A 24,926-nucleotide genomic window follows, 5' to 3' on the forward strand; every position below is an offset into this window, starting at 1 on the left:
AAACGTAGCAATCAATAAAAAATTAATTATATCGTACCCGCACCGAACGTGTATTTGCGATAAAGGTCCAGGACTTTATATGAATCTGATTTAACTTTTTTCATTTGACCAAAAATAACAAGTGGTCACAAAATGAAAATGTTTATTCGGTCTTTAAATAAGTTTTTTTTAATACATGATATTACTTTCAAATGTCTGTCCTTCAAAAACGCTATTTATTATAATCATCAAAAAAGTGTATGGCGAGGTACTAATAGTGGGGCTAACCGTCAACAAATTTAATTATTTATATACATTTAAATTTTATGCTATGTTAAAAAATGTCGAAATATATTTCTCTGTCTTCAAACTTTCTAAATCGTTGAAAAATAGTACATATCAAGTTCAAGACACCTAGACAATAGTTACAAATAAATCACGGATATCGTCTAAAATTATTAACCGTAAAAATACCACACGGACCGACTATTAAATAAATAATTTTTTTAGTTAAAATAAATACATGCGTTTTTTTCGTATGCAGCTATTTTACACTTTTTTAGTGAGATGTAATCGGAGTTAATATCGATAAGTCGTTCAATTTTCAAATTGTGAATAAACGCAAATTACACGAGTGCGACAATGACGGTCGAAGGCTGTATTGCTTTATTAGCTTCTGTGTCGGGAAAGTTCTGTGCGAAAGTCACGGGAAAAAATCGACACTGACGGTAAACAGACCCGACCCCTCCTCCGCCCTTGCGTTCCATTAAATCACCCCCGCAACTGCTTTTGTCGTTATAATTACACGGTCCTAGTACAATTTTATTATAAATGAACGAGAAACGATGGAGGGAAAGAAAAAATACCGAAAATCGATACCGAAGTTAATCGATAGTTTAGAACAGTCTTGTATCTCCCACCAATATGAATTTTTAGGTGAGCATGCGTGTAACCAGCTGGACAGCTGCTCCACCGTCGTCCTACACGCTCACATAATGTAAATCACGTTTGTTGTTATCCTCCAGGGCGGCGGCCGCCGCCGCCGCGGGTCGCGCTGCCGCCGGGACGATAAGATGGGCGGTCGGGGCGACCGAATGAGTCGCGAACGGTGTCAGAGACCACAGCTGACGGCCACCGCCGTCATCCGTCGACCAAATTTAAAGATACGCCGCGCCACGGTCGATTCTCCTGTGATCATAATACACACGCACGCACGCTCACGTCCCCTCCCCTTCACCCTTTCCGTCATCCAACAAACACTGTACACACTATCGTTTTGTTTATGTCCTCACCTCTCCGCCTGCCTACCTTCCAGCGGTCCATTGATGCATGCAAGGTGCAACGCTGTCGCCATCGCTCCGTATTGCTTTTTAAATGGCTCATACGTAGTTTTAATACTCTTTTGGAGGGTTACCGTTGTTTTTCTTATTTTACCAAATTTCTAGAGTTTTAATAATTTTTGCACATAAACTTTAAGAATTCTAAACATATTATTAACGTTCGTCATAAACTGAATTCATATTAACAAAATAGTAGAATTTTAAGTATCTCTTTACTCGCCAAGTGCGGACAGTTTAAAATACTCTTCCATTCTGGACAAACTCATTTTATTTTTTATTTGACTACTCAAGTATATGATTAAATATAGTTGACTAAATTATTATAGTGCACGGTAATGTGCCATGTCGAGTTCTAACGATGCTATTGAAACTTAAAACGGAATAATTCACCCGGTTTTTTTTAACCCTCATATCTCCGTTTCCTTGTAAGACAGGATTTTAAAAATGAAAACATAATATTTTAGTATACTATAGAAAATTTAGCTATTAAATAATAAATTATTTCAAAATGAGAAAATTCCAATGTTTTCATTTCTATTGCTAACTATGACTGACTGACTCATTAATATAAGACACTTCCAGATTTAATAGAAATATGAAATTTGACACAAATTTAGTTCTTAGACTAATTAAAAGGAAAAATCTGAATATTGATGTTTTTTAAAAATAAACGCTCTTACGAGCATCAATATTATTTGAGGGCGGTAAGGAGTCGGTCATCAATTTGATTTTTCAGTGGTACATGGAAATAATGTATTTTGCGGACATAGGAAGTAAAAAGGAATAATATCTTTAACAAAAACTTAACTATGTAAAAGGGGCCATGTGTCCAACCTTCTTCCTCCCAAAAAGTCCTCCTTATAGTAGTAGTGATATCTAGATTGTGATAAAATTTGTTCTTTACTTTAATATTATTTTTATGAGCAACAATACTCCTTCATTCGTATTGCTATATAGTATCTGTCCAAATACTGGCTCAGCTTTCGTTTAAAAATTACACGGGAATTGAGAAGGTAAAAAGTCAGAAAACAAATAAGGTTTAGATCCCTTCACAGATTCATTAGAAATTGCGCAAAACTATTTTAGCCTCATTTAAAAACTGGACAAGTATTTAACAATGCAAATAAAGGTGTAATGTCGCTCATAAAAATAAGATTATAGTTATGAACTAAAAAAATACAAACTTAACCACAATAAAGAATATTACTATTTCAATAAACGGGACTTTTTCAGAGGAAGAAGGTTAGAACTTAGCTCTTTTTCACGGTTTGGTATTGTTGAAGATCAATTTTACAAATTATAATACATAATATGTATTTTAATAATATTATTACTAAAATATATATACAGGGTGGCCCACCACTCACTGACAACTTAAATAACTTTTGATCCAGTTAATATTTTTAGTTAATTTTTTTTTTAAATAATAGTTATACGTTAGGTCTATAGCTATATCTCAATAATTAATTTTTTTACATTTTATTAAAAATATTAATTATTTTTAAATTTTAAATAAAATGTAAAAAAAAAATCTAAGATAGCTATTTTGTAGAGTAGAATTTAANCAATATAGCTTTTTTAATAAAATGTAAAAAAATTAATTATTGAGATATTGCTATAGACCTAACGTATAACTATTATTTAAAAAAAAAATTAACTAAAAATATTAACTGGATCAAAAGTTATTTAAGTTGTCAGTGAGTGGTGGGCCACCATGTATACAAACAATATTCTAATTAATAGTTAACAACTTCGCGTTAAATTGGTAGCGGAATAATATTAGTTAATATGATAAAAGTACAAAACAATTATAATTTCCATTTTTTCAATTTATTATCAATTAGTACTTATTATATTTTTCAAAATGGGTTAATTTATTCTTCAAAATATTAACTTATTACACCAATCTATGTTTTTCTAAAAATACCATTCTTCGAATATCCCAAAGTAGAAATACCCTATACGCAATGCTAATAGTCTAATAATGAAATCTAACAATAGATGATAATAATAATAAATATTTTGTGTATATAATGTAACTTTTATAATTTTAAATTGTATCCATACTAATGAAAAAAAATAATTATTAAACCTTTCAAAAACTATATTCCTAATTCATTATTTAACGCAAAATTATTATTATTATAACACAATATTAACTTTAAAAAATTCTTACACGATACTTCTAGGTATGAAATGTTTTCAAAACCGTTTCATATTAAATTTATTTTATAAAATAAAATAAAATGCATATTAAACAGTTCTTACTTTCTATTTTGTCGCGTTCAATTCAAATAATAACATTTTATTTTATGTGGCTATAATAATTGTTATCAATACATTACACAAGATGGATTCACTTTACACTTACAAAATACATTATAAAATGTATGTGTACACACCATTTTATTTTAACCAACAACATTGAACTTCTTTAGTTTATTTTTAATGAGAAGGTTATGAAAATAAAGGTTACTTATTATAATAATGGTGTTGACATTTAATGAACTTATTACCATCTAATGGGCCAGCCAACTTGGGGCTGTGTTTAAATTTAAGATAGTTAAATATCTATTGTCATTTAACTCGTATCAATCATAGCACTAGTAATTTTAGCTTCGATGCGAAGCTGAAAAGGTATTGATTTTACTATGATGTGTTTTTTAGCTTCGATGCGAAGCTGAGAAGGTATTGGTTTTACTAAGATGTGTTTTTTTTTTTTTTCTGTTACCACTTATTCTCAGCTCTCACCGAACCGATTTCTTTCAATGATACGTCAAAAGATCACAAATCGTTTCTAGTCGAAGACATTACCCTCAAAAATTAAAAAAATATCCCTCATTCCCCATAACTGGGGGAAACCTCCAAAAAAATTACAAATTTAAAAATCGCTAATTTTCGAAATTTTTTATATTTTATTTACTTAAAATTGGCATAACTTCTTTAAAAATAACCAAATCAATATAATTTTTTTTATATAGATGCATGATATCATTACCTTACATTTGGTATATTTTTTTTTATAAATCTGTCCCTTTACCTGCCCACAGGGGAGGATTTAAAATGACAACTTTTTCAACTTAACTTTTGAAAGTGTTCCGGAAGGTCTGACAATTTCTATATATATCTTAAATTAAAGGTAATGTAATATACTTTATTGTGAAAAAAAAAAATTTGACCTCTGGACTTGTCTTCGTGGTGAAAATAGACATCAAAATTACGATTTTTGTAAAATAATTCTTTTTTATATTTTTAACTGTATAATGCTATAACTTATTGAAAAGTGTATGGATCAACACAATTTTTTAATGAGAAATAATATTTTGTAATATTCCCTTTTTTATTTGACATACTTTATCTTAATCAGGATATTAATAAGGAACTAGCAGATCATGTAGCTTTTGGAATAATCCACCAATTTTTTAAAATTAAATACTATCTAAAGATTTGCATAAAAGCGTTTTTTTTTTATAGTGATTTTAATCACTGTCAGATATCATTATACTTGATCCAACTATGTCACGTCACCACTGTGCCGCGACCTCCCTGTGCTGGGTTTTTTTAGTTTTAAATTAATAATATTTTTACTATAGTTTTTATTTATATGTAAATACTTATTTTTAACACTAACTACAGATTTGCATCGAATCGTTTCCTATGATAGTGATTTGAATCGCTGTCAGATATCATCTATATTTGTCTCAACTATGCCACGTCCATACTGTGCTTTACTTTAGTAAAAAAAAATTTATCCCATCCTCAATGATGGGATTAAATATTTTAATATAATGACTTATAAGGTTAAGCACTACTGTAACGTGTTAAATAGTTAAGTTAGTTTAACTTTTTTACTTGACTAGTTAATTTCTTTATTTGTATACTAACTCAATTGATAACTTTACGTGGATATTTTGTCAAATAATTTAAACTTAATAAGTATCATTGATTTTTTTTAATAAGTTAAGTTAATATACAGTACTTGTATTTAATGTACTATTTAGTGTTGTACTACAATAAAATATATTTTTTCCGATAAATTTAAAATAATGAAAAAAATATTTATTAGAAGTATTTGAAAATTTGTTACACACGGTGATAATTTTTTATTATATGAATTGCACCTTGTGGAGGTATCGATAATTATCTAATTGACAGTATCTAAGTTTGAACAGCAATAACATTATTGTGTAGTATTTTGAAAATTCTATTAAATATTAAAAAATGGATTTTATAGTAGTTTGTTTGGTAGATAGTTAAAATTTCCAAAAATTTTTTTTTATATGAACAAAAAAAAAATTACTAATTGATTTGAATTAAAAAGTTATTATTATTTTTGAAGTAACTGGTAACTTAATCGAGTTAACTATTAAAATTTAGTAACTTATATTTTGACTTGATTTTTTTAAGACTAACTTAATTTTACAAACTATGAAAAATGATTAACTTGGGTTGGCTAATAATAAAATATTTAATAGAGTTCGTATATTTTATTGTTTTTCGTTTTCTCAAATAATTTTTTCCCATAAAAAATACGAAATAGATTGGTTACATTATATTATACAATATTTTCACTATAGAAGACTTATTTCTCCTTCCACTGCATTACACATGGCAAATGTATGAAATTGAATTCTTATCTTTGTGTACTAATCGCCGTATAAAATTTTGAGTATGATTGTTAAAAAGGAGCAAATTTTTCTCAATACCCATGAACGACAATGGTGGGCATTATTTTTATTGTGGAGTTTGGTGCGCGCCATGTTTCATGGTCTGGCAACGATAAAAAAGCGCAATCCGATCCCTAAGGGGTTTGTCGCATAGAGATGTGGTAATCTCGGTTTGAGCAACTGGCGCACATTGTACAAACTGAATATTATTCTCTTTGAACACATGTGATCAGCACTTGCGCACCCCCTTTTTTAAAGCTTAATTTCTTTAGTATAATTTTAATGAAAATATATTTTTTCTCGATATACTTCGTCAATCTATTAGATATAACGCAATTTATTATTTTATTCGCAATAATTGTTATCCCCGATTTTCAAAAAAACTAATGATTTTTACTATCATTTTTTAAATAAGTAAATCAAATATATTGTGTATTAATTTATCTAAGAAATGATTCGGATCTCCAAACGTGTTTTTTTCAGTTTGGCTTATTAATCTTTTAAATAAAAATAAATGAATATAACTATAAAGTAAATGTTGCTTTTTAACGTATTCTATAGTACTTACCCTTCATGATATCTTGCAAATTTTGCATTTACAGGTGCTACGAATATTTTGATAATATAACACTATTTCTAAAACGAATAGCATTTGATATTTGTTTAAACACGTTTTTTGATTGTTGGTTAAAAAATATTGTTGGATCTTAACTTTTATTAGCCTTAATTTTAAAGCGTGTTTTGCGCTTCTACTGTTGGCATAGAATTGCTTAAAAGAGCTCTTATTAAATTTATTTTGTTTATTGCAGAAACAGAGCAGATGTTTTGTATTGTATGAAAGCTTTTTTAACCTATTTGTTTAATAAAAAATAATGTTTGTACTTAAAAAAAAATTGAACTTTGATATGATAGGATATAATATCAGCGATAAACATTTAAAAAATAAAATCAACTATCTATAATACATTTCTATCATGAAAGTTGATTCTAATATAGAAATAAGCGTGAAAATTAAATGAAGTTTGATGGACAGACAATTTTTATTACAGTTAGAATATTTTTATTTTAACAAGTCGATAACAGAGTATAAAATTATAACTAATAGGATAAATCAAACTAATAATTGATGGTATCCGACCAATGAATTGGACAAAAGATGTCAATGAAAATGAACTAGTTTTAAAATTATAATTTAAATATGATCTAAACTAGGATTTATAAAGGAAAACCAAATGTATAGTCATTTAAAATAAAATAATTTTGTTTTGGTCTGTTTAGTAAATATTTTTTAATGACAAGATAGTTTAAAGTCTTATTTAATTTACTTAAACTGAAAAATTTACTTTAGCATTAGCTTAGTAATTATACAGTTTTAATTAAGTTAAAACAATTATTATGTTTGTTAATATAAAACATAAATGAATATTTTATTATCTATTGAAGTTGTATTACAAATATTTTCTTGGAAATACCAATATTTTTGGAAATTTATACTGGATTATATAAATAATTTATGCGAGTAAAAACAATTTTATTGTAATTTTTTTTAATGAATAACGCCAACCCTAGTTATAGCATCTAGGTAATTATTTTGTAATAACCATACTTAGTTGTAAATAAAATATACTGATTGATTTTAAGAACTCACTTATTTTTGAGTATAAACATAATTGAATATCCTACTGAATTTCAAGGGTTTGTTGTTCGTAAGATTATTAACACTTAAAGATTATATTACTAAATGTTCAATTGATTAATGTGTAATTATATGATATTTAAAAAAATAATTATTGTCACGTTTAATAAGTTTCTAGTTATTATTTATGTATCTAACGCTCTTTATTATTTTTATTATTGGTATAACCTTACAAAAGCATTGGTATAAATATGTTTTATTGTTAGAAATAATTTCATCACTTTTGGACCTGTTATTTGTTGTAGAAAAACTCATTTGTGTACAAACATTGTATAGTGTACAAAAGGTATAAAAAATTCCGTTTGTCTAAAATGGTTTTACACATTTTTGTAACACTGAACGTACATCAGTGGTATTAGATCACATTATTCTCATAAAAAACTTACAATATTTTATTGAAGATCTGAACACCTGTACATTGTATAGCACATAGATACAGAATTACTAAATAATATTACCTACAGACAATGTAAGGAAGTAAACTGGGTAGACAATAACTTTTTATCTAGACAAATGGATTTTTTTGAAACCTGATGTAAAGTTATAACAATTTTGGAACTGTTAATATTTATTTTAATTTATAAAATTTATTATTTAAACTAATTTATTAGTTTAATTATATAATTTAAAGTTTAAGTATAATTTATTTGAAAGAAAATAATAATAAAATAACATTGAATTTATTTACTTTAATTTAACAAATCATTTTAAAAGAAAAATAAATATATCATATGTCACAATGTCAATATATTTTGAATCATGTCTTTACAATAGTATCAGCATGAAATATCTAACAAAAATACTTACTGTTATATAAAGGTTAATTTTAAATCTGGTCTTTTCGGATATAAGAAAACGGGTTTTATTCATATAATTAATAAAGAAAAATTATATATTACAACTCTATGTGGAAATACTACAAAAAGGGAATTTGCCATTATTTGATAAATTGACGGCTAACAAAATGTTTTCTTTAAAATAAACAACAAAAATTGGTCAAACGCTCTTAGAAATAATGAACATAGGCTTCCTAAAAAATTCATTGATGATATCTGCTAACGTTTAAATTACGTTTAATAAAAAAAAAAGTATATGATTTATTTGTATAACTTTAATTTTAATATTTTATCATTTTTAAGAGTAGCAGCATTTAACCGATAACATGCGCCGACAGTTGATAATGAAAATTTAATTATTATTAAGTAATAATCTCGATCAATACATAATACATTTCCAGCACCCATGATTTTTTTTTTAAAGTTGATTGTGTAATCGAATTTTAATTTAATTGTTTATATCATACATATGATGAGGTGTTATGTTATAAATTTACCTGCCTATTTATACATTGTAACTAGTTTAAATCGTGTTTCCAGCGTAAACGTTGTTTAAAGATAACATTATATCCTTGCGTTGTTAGAAAACTCAATGTGTCCTTTTGTTGTAGTAACGCCATTTTTTTGGCCTGCCGAGCCTCAACTACACATTCGTATACAACTAAATGTGTACATCTGTAACGATCTCAAGCCCTCAATATTTTGTTTCTTTGTCGATATGAATTTTATATTTAAGTAAATCCCTTGGGCCAACGTTTACAATGATCGCCGGGGGTCTCTCTTTATTGAAATTCGACTATCAAATATTATGTTGAACGATAATTGTACGGTTTTGCATCCGCCGTTAAGCATTATCAGTTTGTTCAAAGGTCATCTGTCTTAATTCTTGAACCAACGTTGGACCGATTGGGCAGAGAAGAGTTTCATAAGAGTTATGGATAATATTATTATTCAAACAGTTTAAGTAGATAAAGCTGTTGGTTCATAAAATACAACTGCTGATTGTAGTGAACATGTTTTATTACACTAATTATTATAATCATTATAATTCAATATTTATAAAAACTGTTCTAGTTAATTGTCCGAGTGATCAAGTAAATAACAACTTTTTGGCCAACCACAGTGAAAAGTAGTGCCAATAGATAAATACTATTATACAGTTTTACGAGAATGTTATATCCTACAACATTGTCCAAAAATAAAGTTGAGTCATTTTTTTCACAGAAATATTGCCTTAATAAAACATACAAATATAATTCTGGTGACACTTTAACATATTATCTTAATAAATGACATAATATAGCCAGCACAGAGATGCCAAGATTTTTAAATTTTTATGATTTCTAATGGTGGCATTGATCACGTGACTATTTGCACTATGGCGTAAGCACACCTCATACAAATGATTTTAATATTAAACGTTACATATTCTATAGTTTGAAGAATTATATGATTTTCACATCTATTTTAATACTATCTACTGTTGTTTATAATTCCAATGCAAATTCTCCGATCATTATTTAATATATGTGCAGTCACTATTATTAACGCCTCAAAATGAATGAGGACGCATACGTATACACTTACAAGCATTCGTGGAATGCCAAATACACAACATCTGTCAATGTACATTTAGTTATATTTGATAAGTTGACTGGGAATTTCAACGAAACACGATAAATTTGAGAAAACTACTACAGATATTTATTTATAGAATATGTTGGGTTAAACAATCATTTACATACACCTAGAATTATAATTTTTATTGTGGGAGGAGCGTGAAACATTATACATGATCAAGTAGGAGGCTGTGCTATTCGATAATAACTCGTTTGGGATTGTAGGGTGGATACAGCTTAAAGAGCCCCATGTAAACGGATTTTAATCGAATCTATCAAAAATACTTGTCAAGAACACACCGTCGATACAACAGTAGGATGTCTGGAAACTACACACAGTAAATATAACCAATAACACAACCACCACATAGTACCGATGTGCGTGAAACAACCTGAGAAAAAATTATACCAACAAAAAACCGTAGTTGGCGAGATTTAATTTTTTTAATCTATATAATAACAAACACGACAAAAATAATGTATTTCTAAATATTTAATAAAACTTTAAATGAAGTCGAATCGTTAGAAAAATTTGATCACTAAATTTAAGCATACACTTAACATCGACTTGCTAGGTTATTATACTGGTGTGTTATAATAACCGCATATTTTGATACAAATAATTAACATTAACTTAAAATTTACTTATAGTTATTTTATGTAACGATAGATTATTTGACAAGACATTTTTCAGAAGAAGTGCTCCCAAAACTTCCTTTAGATTTTTGGGGATTCGAAGACTTTTTTTGTCATCTGGTTAAAAGTAACTCATTTAGAAAAAATATATATCTCACATTATGTGACATAATGTACCATAATAATAATTATTAGGATGAAACTATGAATTTCGTATAAAAATTTCAAAACTTTATTGCACTTAAATTGTTTATTTGATCAATTTAATACAATATTTTAGCTTCGATACGAAGCTGAGAAGCAGGCACGTAGCCAGAAAATGTTTATTGGAGGGGCCAACAATTTTGGGCCTTTGTATCATTCTCCATAATTGGTTTCCCAAGAAAAGCTTATGGGGGGCTCCCTCCACTCACACCCAGAGAAAAACCTCGATCTATATAATAAATTCGTGGTTCAATTTGATAAATATATCATTACTATTGAATCAATGATATATTTATCAATATGATATTTTTTTTTCTTGTCTTGAACAATAATTATTTATAAGAATAGTTATTTTGTTCGTATTAATAAAACATTATCATAAACCCTTGATAAAATTTCTCTTTCAATTTTGATTGAGGTTTTTCTTTGGGTGCACCTTAAACAGTATCTCATACTATGAATCTTACAAGTTCAAAATTTTACCATAGGTTGGTTAAAAACAAAGTTTTTTCGTATAAAGTATACTAATTATTACAGTATTATAAAAAATGGATAGTACCTATAATTAAAAAAAAAAAAAATACTTCCATCTTTACTATCAGGATGAATTTTTCATATTGTGAAAAATAAATAAAATAATGCACATTAGCTGATTTAATTTATCAACATTTAAGCTATTAGGAAATATAATTTATACCTAAATACTAATAACAACTAATTTTTAAAAATAAATATAAATTATAAGCAATGTAAAATTTATTTTATTTAAAATTAAAAACAATTCCTGCCTTTTTTTAGTCATATTTTGATTACTATTATTTAGAGCACGCAAATGACAAATTAACAAAAACAAATAAATTACCTATTGTTACTACTATATTATAAAAAAAACCCAGCTCAGGGGAGTCGCGGCACAGTAGTGGCGTAACATAGTTGGATCAAGTATAATGATATCTGACAGTGATTAAAATCACTATAAAAAAAAAACGCTTCTATACAAATCTTTAGATAGTTTTTAATTATTAAAAATTAGTGGATTATTCCAAAAGCTACATGATATGCTAGTTCCTTATTAATATCCTGATTAAGATAAAGTATGTCGCATGAAAGAGGGATTATTAAAAAATATTATTTCTCATAAAAAAATTGTGTGGATCCATAAACTTTTCAATAAGTTATAGCATTATAAAGTTAAATATAATATAAATAATAAAATCGAGAATTTTCACACGAAAATAGCATTTGGTAGCCATTTTCACCATGAAGACAAGTCCAGAGGTCAAATTTTTTTTTTTCAAATTAAAGTATATTACATTAGCTTTAATTTAAGATATATATAAAAGTGTCAGACCTTCCGGAACATTTTCAAAAGTTATGTTGAAAAAGTAAATTTTTTGTGAAAAAGTTGTCATTTTAAATCCCCCCCTGTGGGCAGGTTAAGTGTCAGATTTACAAAAAAAATATACCAAATGATAAGTAAAGACATCAAGCATCTATATAAAAAAAAATTATATTGATATGTTCATTTTTGAAAAAGTTAGAGCATTATTAAGTTAAAAATATAAAAAAAAATTATTTTACAAAAATCGTAATTTTTTATTAACTTTGATGTCAACTTTCACCATGAAAACAAGTCCAGAGGTCAAATTTTTTTTTTTCAAATTAAAGTATATTTTATTAGCTTTAATTTAAGATATATATAAAAGTGTCAGACCTTCCGGAACATTTTCAAAAGTTATGTTGAAAAAGTAAATTTTTTGTGAAAAAGTTGTCATTTTAAATCCCCCCCTGTGGGCAGGTTAAGTGTCAGATTTACAAAAAAAATATACCAAATGATAAGTAAAGACATCAAGCATCTATATAAAAAAAAATTATATTGATATGTTCATTTTTGAAAAAGTTAGAGCATTATTAAGTTAAAAATATAAAAAAAAATTATTTTACAAAAATCGTAATTTTTTATTAACTTTGATGTCAACTTTCACCACGAAGACAAGTCCAGAGGTCAAATTTTTTTTTTTCAAATTATAGTACATTACATTAACTTTAATTTAAGATATATATAAAAGTGTCAGACCTTCCGGAACATTTTCAAAAGTTAAGTTGAAAAAGTTGTCATTTTAAATCCTCCCCTGTGGGCAGGTAAAGGGACAGATTTATAAAAAAAATATACCAAATGATAAATAAAGACATCAAGCATCTATATAAAAAAAAATGATATTGATTCGATCATTTTTGAAAAAGTTAGAGCATTATTAAGTTAAAAATATAAAAAAAAATTATTTTACAAAAATCGTAATTGTTTATTAACTTTGATGTCAACTTTCACCACGAAGACAAGTCCAGAGGTAAAATTTTTTTTTTTCAAATTATAGTACATTACATTAGCTTTAATTTAAGATATATATAAAAGTGTCAGACCTTCCGGAACATTTTCAAAAGTTAAGTTGAAAAAGTTAATTTTTTGTGAAAAAGTTATCTTTTTAAATCCCCCCCTTGTGGTCAGATAAAGGGTCAAATTTACAAAAAAAATATATCAAATGATAGGTAAAGACATCAAGCATCTATAAAAAAAATTATACTTGTTTATTTTTGAAAAAATTATGGCAGTTTTAAGTAAAAAAACCCAGCACAGGGGGGTCGCAGCACAGTGGTGACGTGGCATAGTTGGATCAAGTATAATGATATCTGACAGTGATTAAAATCACTATCAAAAATAAACGCTTCGATGCAAATCTTTAGATAGTGTTTAATTTTAAAAAAATTGGTGTTTTATTCCAAAAGCTACTTGATCTGCTGGTTCCTTATTAACTCGATTAAGATAAAGTATGTCGAATGAAAAAGGGTTTATTAAAAAAAATTATTTCTCATAAAAAAATTGTGTGGATCCATAAACTTTTCAATAAGTTATAGCATTATAAAGTTAAATATAATATGAATAATAAAATCGANTGTTAAAAAATGTAAAATATAATATCAAGAATTTTTTCACAAAAATAGCATATTTTTGCATTCGGTAGCCGGTTTCACCATGAAGACAAGTCCAGAGGTCAAATTTTTTTTTTTCAAATTAAAGTATATTACATAAGCTTTAATTTAAGATATATATAAAATTGTCAGTCTTTCCGGAACATTTTCAAAAGTTAAGTTGAAAAAGTTAATTTTTTGTAAAAAAGNGTGTCAGACCTTCCGGAACATTTTCAAAAGTTAAGTTGAAAAAGTTAATTTTTTGTGAAAAAGTTGTCATTTTAAATCCCCCCCTGTGGGCAGGTTAAGTGTCAGATTTACAAAAAAAATATACCAAATGATAGGTAAAGACATCAAGCATCTATATAAAAAAAAATTATATTGATATGTTCATTTTTGAAAAAGTTACGGCAGTTTTTAGTAAAAAAAATTGAAAAATTTTCGAAAATTAGCGATTTTTAAATTTGTAATTTTTTTGGAGATTTCCCCCATTTGGGTGAACGAGGGAAAATTTTTCAATTTTTGAGGTTAATGTCTTCGACTAGAAACGATTTGTGATCTTTTGACGTATCATTGAAAGAAATCAGTCCAGTGAGAGCTGAGAAAAAGTAGTGACAGACATAAAAAAAAAAAAATAATAAAAAATAAAAAAATAAACACATCATGGTAAAATTAATACCTTCTCAGCTTCGCATCGAAGCTAAAAAAATCACATCATAGTAAAACCAATAACTTCTTCTCAGCTTCGCATCGAAGCTAAAAGAAACAGATTAAAGATAAGATTTATCAAAAAAATTTTCATAGAGTATTACTCAATGGAATTTTGTAATCAACTAGATTCTTATCAACGCAGATACTTTGTAGTTTGTTATCATTTGTTGAACAAGAGTTAAAAAAAATTTACCTACACCACGTTTGGAGTAACTGCTATTTCATTTATTATTACGTCTAGAACGTTATCTTTTTCAAATAACGTTTTCTATGAATATAAAAATGATAATATAGCTATAATAATAACTGTATTACCCAATAATAATCACAAATTAATAATAATTTCAATGTATATAAGACCTAGCACGTTTTTGATAATTTGTAAAAATAATTGAATTTTAAATTTAGAAGGGCCACATTAAATCTAAGGGGGGCAAGACCCAACCATGTCTACATGCCTGCTGGTATTAATTTTACTATGATGTGTTTTTTTTTTTTGTCTGTTATCACTTATTCTCAGCTCTCACTGAACTGATTTCTTTCAATGATACGTCAAAAGATCACAAATCGTGTCTAGTCGAAGACATTATCCTCAAAAATTGAAAAAATTTCTCTCGTTCCCTGTAAATAGGGGAAACTTCCAAAAAAATTACAAATTTAAAAATCGCTAATTTTTGAAATTTTTTATATTTTATTTACTTAAAACTGCCATAATTTTTTCAAAAATGAACAAATCTATATAATTTTTTTTAAAGATGCATAATGTCTTTACTTATTATTTGATATTTTTTTTTTTATAAATTTGGCCCACAGGGAAGGATTCAAAATGACAACCTTTTCACAAAAAATTAACTTTTTCAACTTAATTTTTGGAAGTGTTCCGGAAATACTAACACTTTTCTATATACCTATAAACTAAAGATTATGTAACAGATTTTAATATGAAAAAAAAAATTTCGTTCTTAATATTGTCTTTAGGGTAAAAATGTCTATCGTATGCTATTTTTGTGTTATAATTTTCGATTTTGTAATTTATTTTATTTTAAAATACCTTACAAAAGTTTTTGAGATTGAAAAAAATTTCTAATTTATTTGATTTTTATCTCATTTAAATTCAAAAACTTTAATAAATATCTAGGTCTCCATCTCCGTAGTTCTCCTCCCATTTGAAAAAATTTCTTATTCATATTAAAGTTTTTTTCTATATGATTTTTTTTTATGGCTCTCATTTATTTTCTCAGCTTTTACTTGACCAACTTCTGTTAACGATATATCAAATGATTATAATTAATACACTCAATTGAGTAGATTTTTTTAACAAAATTTTGATTAGTTTTTTTTTAGTTAAAGTAAATCATTAAAATTAATTATGTTCTGAATATTTCAATTGTAGAATATTTTTAATCACCGAAAATTACTTAAAAATGATTAATAAAATTTCTATTTAAGTGATCTATTAAAATTAAAATGAAGAAAAAAATATTGAGCCTTTCTGATAAATTTACAGTACATCGTAATTATACAATTTCCTGCCTGCATATTAATCTTAACAATACTATTTTTTTATTCTCATAAATTTTTTATAAAATTTAATAATGTAAATTTCAAACTCGAAGTTGAGCTTAAAGTTATGGTAACAAAATTCAACTTTTATTTATTATAAACTTTCAAAAAATCATCTTTAAAATACCAAAGTTCTGTGTCAAGCACATCAATATTTATACACGTTTGCCATAAAAGTAATAACTACTTTATAATTTTTTATAAATTCTTCAGAAAAATTATAATACTAAATTATTAAATGTCAATATCATACTACTTTGAATTGCTTTAATAGATATTTATTTATAAATTATAGTTATAAATCAACTACTAATTAGGAATAATGATAGAAATAGGAATTAATTTTGCTTTTAGAAAAATCAACCAATTTCATAAAATTAAACATTATATACAAATTTCATAGAAGGGTTTTATATGATAGTGATTTTAATCACTGTCAGATATCATCTATAATGGACCCAACTATACAACGTCTCCACTGTGCTGGTTGGTTAAAGAATCATTAGGTATAAATAAAAAATATAATAAAATTTTATAAATCTAAACATTTGTAGATATATTTTTAGAATAGTTTAAAAAATAATACAAAAACTAATTGGAACGACATAATTATGATATACTTATTCTATGAAAACTATGCTTTTAATTAATAAAAGTACATACAAAATGTTACTTTATAATTAAATAATAATCTAATGTTTCAAATTATTAAAAATAAAAAGTTTGTTTTAACAGATATTTTTAAAGAAAATATAGTTACTCTTAAGTTGAGATGATTTGACAAATTTTCAAATAATTTAAAAAGACTGATTAAACAAAAAATTAAAAAAAAAAATTAGTATGGCCATTTACTCCAATGTATCATCAGTTAAATAGTTGAATGAAAATCACTGTTATCCAGTAAATCTAAAATAATTGCGTTAAATCTTTAATGTATCTGGCTAGTGGAGTATATTATTGGCTAAATGATAATGATGGGTTTCTGTTTAAATATTGAACGTCATCCGTAAAATTAAAATCATCAAATTCAGTTGACTTGGAAGAATCTAATTCATTATCTAGTTGAAAGTTTTTTTCAAAAGAACCAGTGTTATCTACATCATCATAATCTGTTATTATGGTATATATATTGTAATCAGGCATAACTTCATTGTGTAACAAATTACTTCTGTCATTGTTAGTGGAAAATTTATCTCCATACTCTGAAAATTGAGATGATAAAATATTATTGGTTGAATATCCAGGGAAATTTTCAAGTGCACTTGTATCATAAGGCTGTTTATTAACTACTGAATTAACACCATTGTGGTCATTATCCAAGCCATCTTCACTGAAAGTAGATTTCACATTAACATTATAAACATTTGGAAGGGATGCCACAAAAGAATTTGGTGTAGAATATAACACATGTTGAGGGCTTATATTGCTATCATAAGATAGATTAGGATTAACAATGGGTAAACAACCACGCAAAAGATGATTTTCATTAATATTATCCACAAATGAGATATCCAAAGGCAATGATTTATAGACTGATTTATTGATATCATCTTGGTTGATTGGATTTATCAATGGGACATTACTAACTGAATTTAAATTATCATAGCTAAATTCTTTATGACCAAAAAAAGGTTTACCATATTGATTTTTAATATAAAGATTAGAATATTCATTATCAAAACTACTAAAATCTATGTCAGAACTACCACTATCTGTTTCAAATGATGAATCAAAACTAAAATGATCAGTGAGGTCTTCAAATGACCTAACATCGTTTTCATTAAACTCAATTGAAGACGATTCTAGTGATTTAACACTGCCGCTGTTATTATTTACGAAGTCGTCAAATAATTTCAATGATCTTATACCGGTATTTTCTATACTAGATATACGTTTATTATCATATGAATCCTTAGGATAGGTTGTATATGTTTCTATATTACTCGGTTGAATATTCATCGATTTAGTATCACTGGTTATTTTACTAAATATTCCGCTTTGATTATTTGAATCCTTTGAAGCAGTTTCAGAAAAACTATCAGGTTTCTTAATGGCTTGTGTAATATGATTTCCTTCACTTGATAAACTCTTTTCTTTATTTGATCTGCTGAAACCTAAATCATCTGAATCATTACCATCTCCGTGATTATTTAATGTTTTGTCCAAATATTTTAAAGGTTTTTTCCTGTTGTTACTTTCAATTGATACACAATTTTTTTCATCTGATCTGTTTGGAGAAGTTTCACTTGAATGAGTATTTCTGTGTTGATTATTTAAGGAATTTCCAGCTGTATATCTGGTTAGAGAACTATACTTTTCTTCACTTGATATAATATTTTTTTCATTTGATCCGCTGGAACTTAATTCATCTGAATCATTACTACCTGGGTGATTATATACTGTTTTGCCCAAATAATTCAAAGGTTTTTTGCTGTTGTTACTTTCATTTGACATAAAATTGTTTTCATTTGATTTGTTTGGAGTAGTTTCACTTGAATTATTGCTCTGTTGATTATTTAATGAATTTTCAGGTGTATGTTTGCTCTGAGGATATTGGTCATCTTCGCTTGATAAACTATTGTTAGCGTTCAAACTTTTAGGACTAGTCATAAATGTATGCTTATTGCTAGGTTGATTATTTAGGGAATTTCCGGCTGTATATTTGCTTTGAGGAATCTGCTTTTCGTTACTCGATAAAATATTTTTTTCATTTGATCTGCTAGTACTTGATTCATCTGAATCATTATTACCTGGGTGATTATTTACTGTTTTGCCCAAATAATTCAATGGTTTTTTGCTGTTGTTACTTTCATTTGTTGCACAATTTTTTTCATCTGATCTGTTTGGAGTATTTTCATTTGAATGATTACTGCTCTGTTGATTATTTAATGAATTTTCAGGTGTATGTTTGCTCTGAGGATATTGGTCTTCTTCACTTGATAAACTATTGTTAGCGTTCAAACTTTTAGGACTAGTCATAAATGTATGCTTATTGCTATGATGATTATTTAGGGAATTTCCGGCTGTATATTTGCTTTGAGGACTCTGCTTTTCGTTACTCGATAAAATATATTTTTCATTTGATCCGCTAGTACTTGATTCATCTGAATCATTATTACCTGGGTGATTATTTACTGTTTTGCCCAAATAATTCAAAGGTTCTTTGCTGTTGTTACTTTCATTTGACATAAAATTGTTTTCATTTGATTTGTCTGGAGTAGTTTCACTTGAATTATTGCTATGTTGATTATTTAATGATTTTTCAGGTGTATGTTTGCTTTGAGAAAATTGGTCTTCTTCACTTGATAAACTATTGTTAGCGTTCAAACTTTTAGGACTAGTCATAAATGTATGCTTATTGCTATGTTGATTATTTAGGGAATTTCCGGCTGTATATTTGCTTTGAGGACTCTGCTTTTCGTTACTCGATAAAATATATTTTTCATTTGATCCGCTAGTACTTGATTCATCTGAATCATTATTACCTGGGTGATTATTTACTGTTTTGCCCAAATAATTCAATGGTTTTTTGCTGTTGTTACTTTCATTTGACATAAAATTATTTTCATTTGATTTGTTTGGAGTAGTTTCACTTGAATTATTGCTATGTTGATTATTTAATGAATTTTCAGGTGTATGTTTGCTTTGAGAAAATTGGTCTTCTTCACTTGATAAACTATTGTTAGCGTTCAAACTTTTAGGACTAGTCATAAATGTATGCTTATTGCTATGTTGATTATTTAGGGAATTTCCGGCTGTATATTTGCTTTGAGGACTCTGCTTTTCGTTACTCGATAAAATATATTTTTCATTTGATCCGCTAGTACTTGATTCATCTGAATCATTATTACCTGGGTGATTATTTACTGTTTTGCCCAAATAATTCAAAGGTTTTTTGCTGTTGTTACTTTCATTTGACATAAAATTGTTTTCATTTGATTTGTTTGGAGTAGTTTCACTTGAATTATTGCTCTGTTGATTATTTAATGATTTTTCAGGTGTATGTTTGCTTTGAGAAAATTGGTCATCTTCACTTGATAAAATATTGTTAGCGTTCAAACTTTTAGGACTAGTCATAAATTTATGCTTATTGCTATGTTGATTATTTAGGGAATTTCCGGCTGTATATTTGCTTTGAGGACTCTGCTTTTCGTTACTCGATAAAATATTTTTTTCATTTGATCTGCTAGTACTTGATTCATCTGAATCATTATTACCTGGGTGATTATTTACTGTTTTGCCCAAATAATTCAATGGTTTTTTGCTGTTGTTACTTTCATTTGTTGCACAATTTTTTTCATCTGATCTGTTTGGAGTATTTTCATTTGAATGATTACTGCTCTGTTGATTATTTAATGAATTTTCAGGTGTATGTTTGCTCTGAGGATATTGGTCTTCTTCACTTGATAAACTATTGTTAGCGTTCAAACTTTTAGGACTAGTCATAAATGTATGCTTATTGCTATGATGATTATTTAGGGAATTTCCGGCTGTATATTTGCTTTGAGGACTCTGCTTTTCGTTACTCGATAAAATATTTTTTTCATTTGATCCGCTAGTACTTGATTCATCTGAATCATTATTACCTGGGTGATTATTTACTGTTTTGCCCAAATAATTCAATGGTTTTTTGCTGTTGTTACTTTCATTTGTTGCACAATTTTTTTCATCTGATCTGTTTGGAGTATTTTCATTTGAATGATTACTGCTCTGTTGATTATTTAATGAATTTTCAGGTGTATGTTTGCTCTGAGGATATTGGTCTTCTTCACTTGATAAACTATTGTTAGCGTTCAAACTTTTAGGACTAGTCATAAATGTATGCTTATTGCTATGATGATTATTTAGGGAATTTCCGGCTGTATATTTGCTTTGAGGACTCTGCTTTTCGTTACTCGATAAAATATATTTTTCATTTGATCCGCTAGTACTTGATTCATCTGAATCATTATTACCTGGGTGATTATTTACTGTTTTGCCCAAATAATTCAATGGTTTTTTGCTGTTGTTACTTTCATTTGTTGCACAATTTTTTTCATCTGATCTGTTTGGAGTATTTTCATTTGAATGATTACTGCTCTGTTGATTATTTAATGAATTTTCAGGTGTATGTTTGCTCTGAGGATATTGGTCTTCTTCACTTGATAAACTATTGTTAGCGTTCAAACTTTTAGGACTAGTCATAAATGTATGCTTATTGCTATGATGATTATTTAGGGAATTTCCGGCTGTATATTTGCTTTGAGGACTCTGCTTTTCGTTACTCGATAAAATATATTTTTCATTTGATCCGCTAGTACTTGATTCATCTGAATCATTATTACCTGGGTGATTATTTACTGTTTTGCCCAAATAATTCAATGGTTTTTTGCTGTTGTTACTTTCATTTGTTGCACAATTTTTTTCATCTGATCTGTTTGGAGTATTTTCATTTGAATGATTACTGCTCTGTTGATTATTTAATGAATTTTCAGGTGTATGTTTGCTCTGAGGATATTGGTCTTCTTCACTTGATAAACTATTGTTAGCGTTCAAACTTTTAGGACTAGTCATAAATGTATGCTTATTGCTATGATGATTATTTAGGGAATTTCCGGCTGTATATTTGCTTTGAGGACTCTGCTTTTCGTTACTCGATAAAATATATTTTTCATTTGATCCGCTAGTACTTGATTCATCTGAATCATTATTACCTGGGTGATTATTTACTGTTTTGCCCAAATAATTCAATGGTTTTTTGCTGTTGTTACTTTCATTTGACATAAAATTATTTTCATTTGATTTGTTTGGAGTAGTTTCACTTGAATTATTGCTATGTTGATTATTTAATGATTTTTCAGGTGTATGTTTGCTTTGAGAAAATTGGTCTTCTTCACTTGATAAACTATTGTTAGCGTTCAAACTTTTAGGACTAGTCATAAATGTATGCTTATTGCTATGTTGATTATTTAGGGAATTTCCGGCTGTATATTTGCTTTGAGGACTCTGCTTTTCGTTACTCGATAAAATATATTTTTCATTTGATCTGCTAGTACTTGATTCATCTGAATCATTATTACCTGGGTGATTATTTACTGTTTTGCCCAAATAATTCAATGGTTTTTTGCTGTTGTTACATTCAATTGTTGCACAATTTTTTTCATCTGATCTGTTTGGAGTATTTTCATTTGAATGATTACTGCTCTGTTGATTATTTAATGAATATCCTATTGTATTAATAGGTTCATAATTATTTGTATTTATATATTCATTTATTGGTAGGGCATTTTTTATATTAAAGTTTTCAATTATATCATTATTAATTAGATCTCTAATAGCATCTTGTAGATATTCTTCTGAATTTTCATAATCAGTTATTATATTATTGATTAACATATCTTGGTTATAATTTTTTTTATATATACTGTCTTGCATTATCGGACTTATGTAATCATTATCAATATTTGGTATACTATTTGGTGTGTTACAAAGGGATTTTTCAGGTTTATACGTGGAACTCTTTAATATATCATCTAAGTAATTGTTTTCTTCTGAATTGGATGAATCACTGACATTGTTAATATTTTGGTTGTTTCTATTTTTTTTCGTATTTTGTTCCATTGATTCTGAACTAGTAACTTCATATTCATTAGACTCATCCCAATTTTCTGAAGATTGCACATTGTATATGTAATTTACATCAAAATTGGTTATATAATCTTGGTTTTCTATTTTATTGAAATAATCCTCACTGGTGATTTCATTTGTAGACTTGTAATTGTACTTTTTATTGATGTTCTGTGTGTTTACATTATTTTGTTTTAAGCTAGTTGAAGGATGTTTGAACTGTGAAATGTTATTTTCTTCTGGTCCATTATCATGGCATGTTGCTGTCCATGTCAACTATAATTATAAATCTAATATTAAATGAATATTTTCTAATTTTGATATCATTATTTCAGTGTATTATACATATTATGATGTAGTTGAGTTATAATACCTTTTACTTTCGATATATTTTTCTAATTTTAAGAATGCTTAATTTAAAACGAAACTTTTCCAGAAAACTTGTAATGACATTTATATTTTATTGAAATAAATAATGAATATTAAAAGTCTTTAGAGAAAAACAATATGAATATAAAAAATGTTAATATCCAAAATATATGACTTCAGGCATTAGTCATTTTCATACACATTAGTACAATTTTTATTATATTGGAACAGTTATAAAGTTTTTGTAGCATCTAGTATAACCCAAGTTTTTTAAATAATAGAATAAAGGCTATGAATTTTAAGAAAATGTTCAAGTAAATGACGCCAATGTTTAGACGAACAAATAAATTTCGGAAAATAATTTCAAACAATATTGATGAAGGCTTTGAACATGAATCAATTTAATACTCAATACAATTGTATTACCTAAATAAACACTAAACACAATATGTCAATTGTTGCTTATAATTTTAAGTATTTTAAGTATTATTGAAATAATACACTATAATTATAATGCAAGAATTTTATATGTGTTAATGTAACTATAATAACAAAAGGTAAAAATTCTATTTTACAAAAAAAATTTTTCCACATTGATATGCCTTCGTTGTTAAGGTTAGCTCTCCTAGTTTCACTAAATTATCACAAAAAAACACAAATTTTATACTCAAAAGTGCAACCCAAAATTCTTTTGGCCTTGGCTAATGTAAAGATGTAGTTTCATCTTTGTATACATATAAACCTAATCTAAGCTGATTTTTTTAATAAAAATATCAACATGATATTGCCTTTGTATTAATACTACCAAAGAAAAAATATGTAGACTAAAGTTGTTAAAATAAGTTTTGCCTTGAAAAATTATTTCTCATGATATAATTCCATTAAATAGATCCGTTTTAAGGATCCATAATCTAAAGAAATTTTAATTTTCGTTCCTAAAGTTTAAATCTTTATACTATCTTCAGAAATTTTTGAGATGAAAAATTTCTAAATAAATTTATATTTTGTTTAAAAGCTGTAGTTTTTAAATTTTCTTCAAAATTTTAAATTTTTTAGTAATTTATTGCATAGTTGTAGAAGGTACATTATCGTACTATTAATACTTTACTTACCACTAGTGTAGCGACTATAGAATATATTCTGTCATGAACTATCATTGTAGCTTGATGTGGCACACGGCAACTATAATGATTGATGATAATTTTCGTGTTACCTTATAGGTAAGTTTGTTTAATTATTTAATTACAGTTGTCATTGATTTTATGTTACATTAAATATGTGGGATCACATAATTACATGAAAAGTAAACAATATGAAAATATAAATACGACTTTTTTTTTTAAATTAGCAATTCTGGTTACTTTTTTATGAGTGATTATTTTTTAAATTATATTGGTAATTTTGTTTATTATGATCTTTATTTGATTTAATACCGCACTTGATCTATTACGCATTTACTAATCAGCTATGAAGTTTTGTGGTTACGCTACTTTGAAAAATTATTCTCAAAAATACGATTTATAATTATTTATTAATTTTGCCATTTAATTTATAAGAGTTAAATTATAATAGCCCTTTGTGGTTACATTAAGAAGTGTCTCATTTATTTACTAACATTTAAGAAAATTTGTTAATTTATTATATTGATTCTAAGATACGCAGATCGTATGTATATAAATATTAACAAATTAGTAAAAAATAATAGAATGTGATAAGAATCATTATTTAACGCA

At 26.9% G+C, this 24,926-nt stretch overlaps 2 protein-coding genes across 2 annotated transcripts in view; both read right to left on the minus strand.

Moving 5' to 3' along the window:
- The window catches only part of LOC126896861 (zinc finger SWIM domain-containing protein 5-like), a 50,583-nt gene extending 44,007 nt beyond the window's left edge, over window positions 1–6,576 (minus strand). Inside the window, exon 1 of the mRNA XM_050669999.1 lies at window positions 6,555–6,576. Coding sequence (XP_050525956.1) covers window positions 6,555–6,561 — 7 coding nt within the window. The 5' untranslated portion in view covers window positions 6,562–6,576. The remainder of the gene's footprint in view (window positions 1–6,554) is intronic.
- A 10,235-nt stretch (window positions 6,577–16,811) lies between these two features.
- On the minus strand, window positions 16,812–24,350 carry LOC126895897 (homeobox protein 2-like). Its single transcript, XM_050668224.1, has 4 exons — window positions 24,306–24,350; window positions 22,623–23,100; window positions 20,217–22,424; window positions 16,812–18,749 (listed from the first exon to the last, which is right to left on the minus strand). Exons 1-4 carry the CDS (start codon window positions 24,348–24,350, stop codon window positions 17,173–17,175), a joined length of 4,308 nt encoding a protein of 1,435 aa, XP_050524181.1. The 3' UTR covers window positions 16,812–17,172.
- Window positions 24,351–24,926: the final 576 nt, after the last annotated feature.

This window comes from Daktulosphaira vitifoliae, unplaced genomic scaffold, assembly GCF_025091365.1.
Source record: "Daktulosphaira vitifoliae isolate Bord-2020 unplaced genomic scaffold, ASM2509136v1 Scaffold_1, whole genome shotgun sequence".
Lineage (NCBI taxonomy): Eukaryota > Metazoa > Arthropoda > Insecta > Hemiptera > Phylloxeridae > Daktulosphaira > Daktulosphaira vitifoliae.

Coding starts and splice junctions, on each gene's coding strand:
- LOC126895897 (XM_050668224.1), bottom strand. CDS start 24,350: ATGATAGTTCATGACAGAATATATTCTATAGTCGCTACACTAGTG. Junction 22,425..22,622: donor AAGTCCGATAATGCAAGACA/GTATATATAAAA, acceptor TTAATACAATAG/GATATTCATTAAATAATCAA. Junction 18,750..20,216: donor TTCTCAAAGCAAACATACAC/CTGAAAAATCAT, acceptor GCAAACATACAC/CTGAAAATTCATTAAATAAT.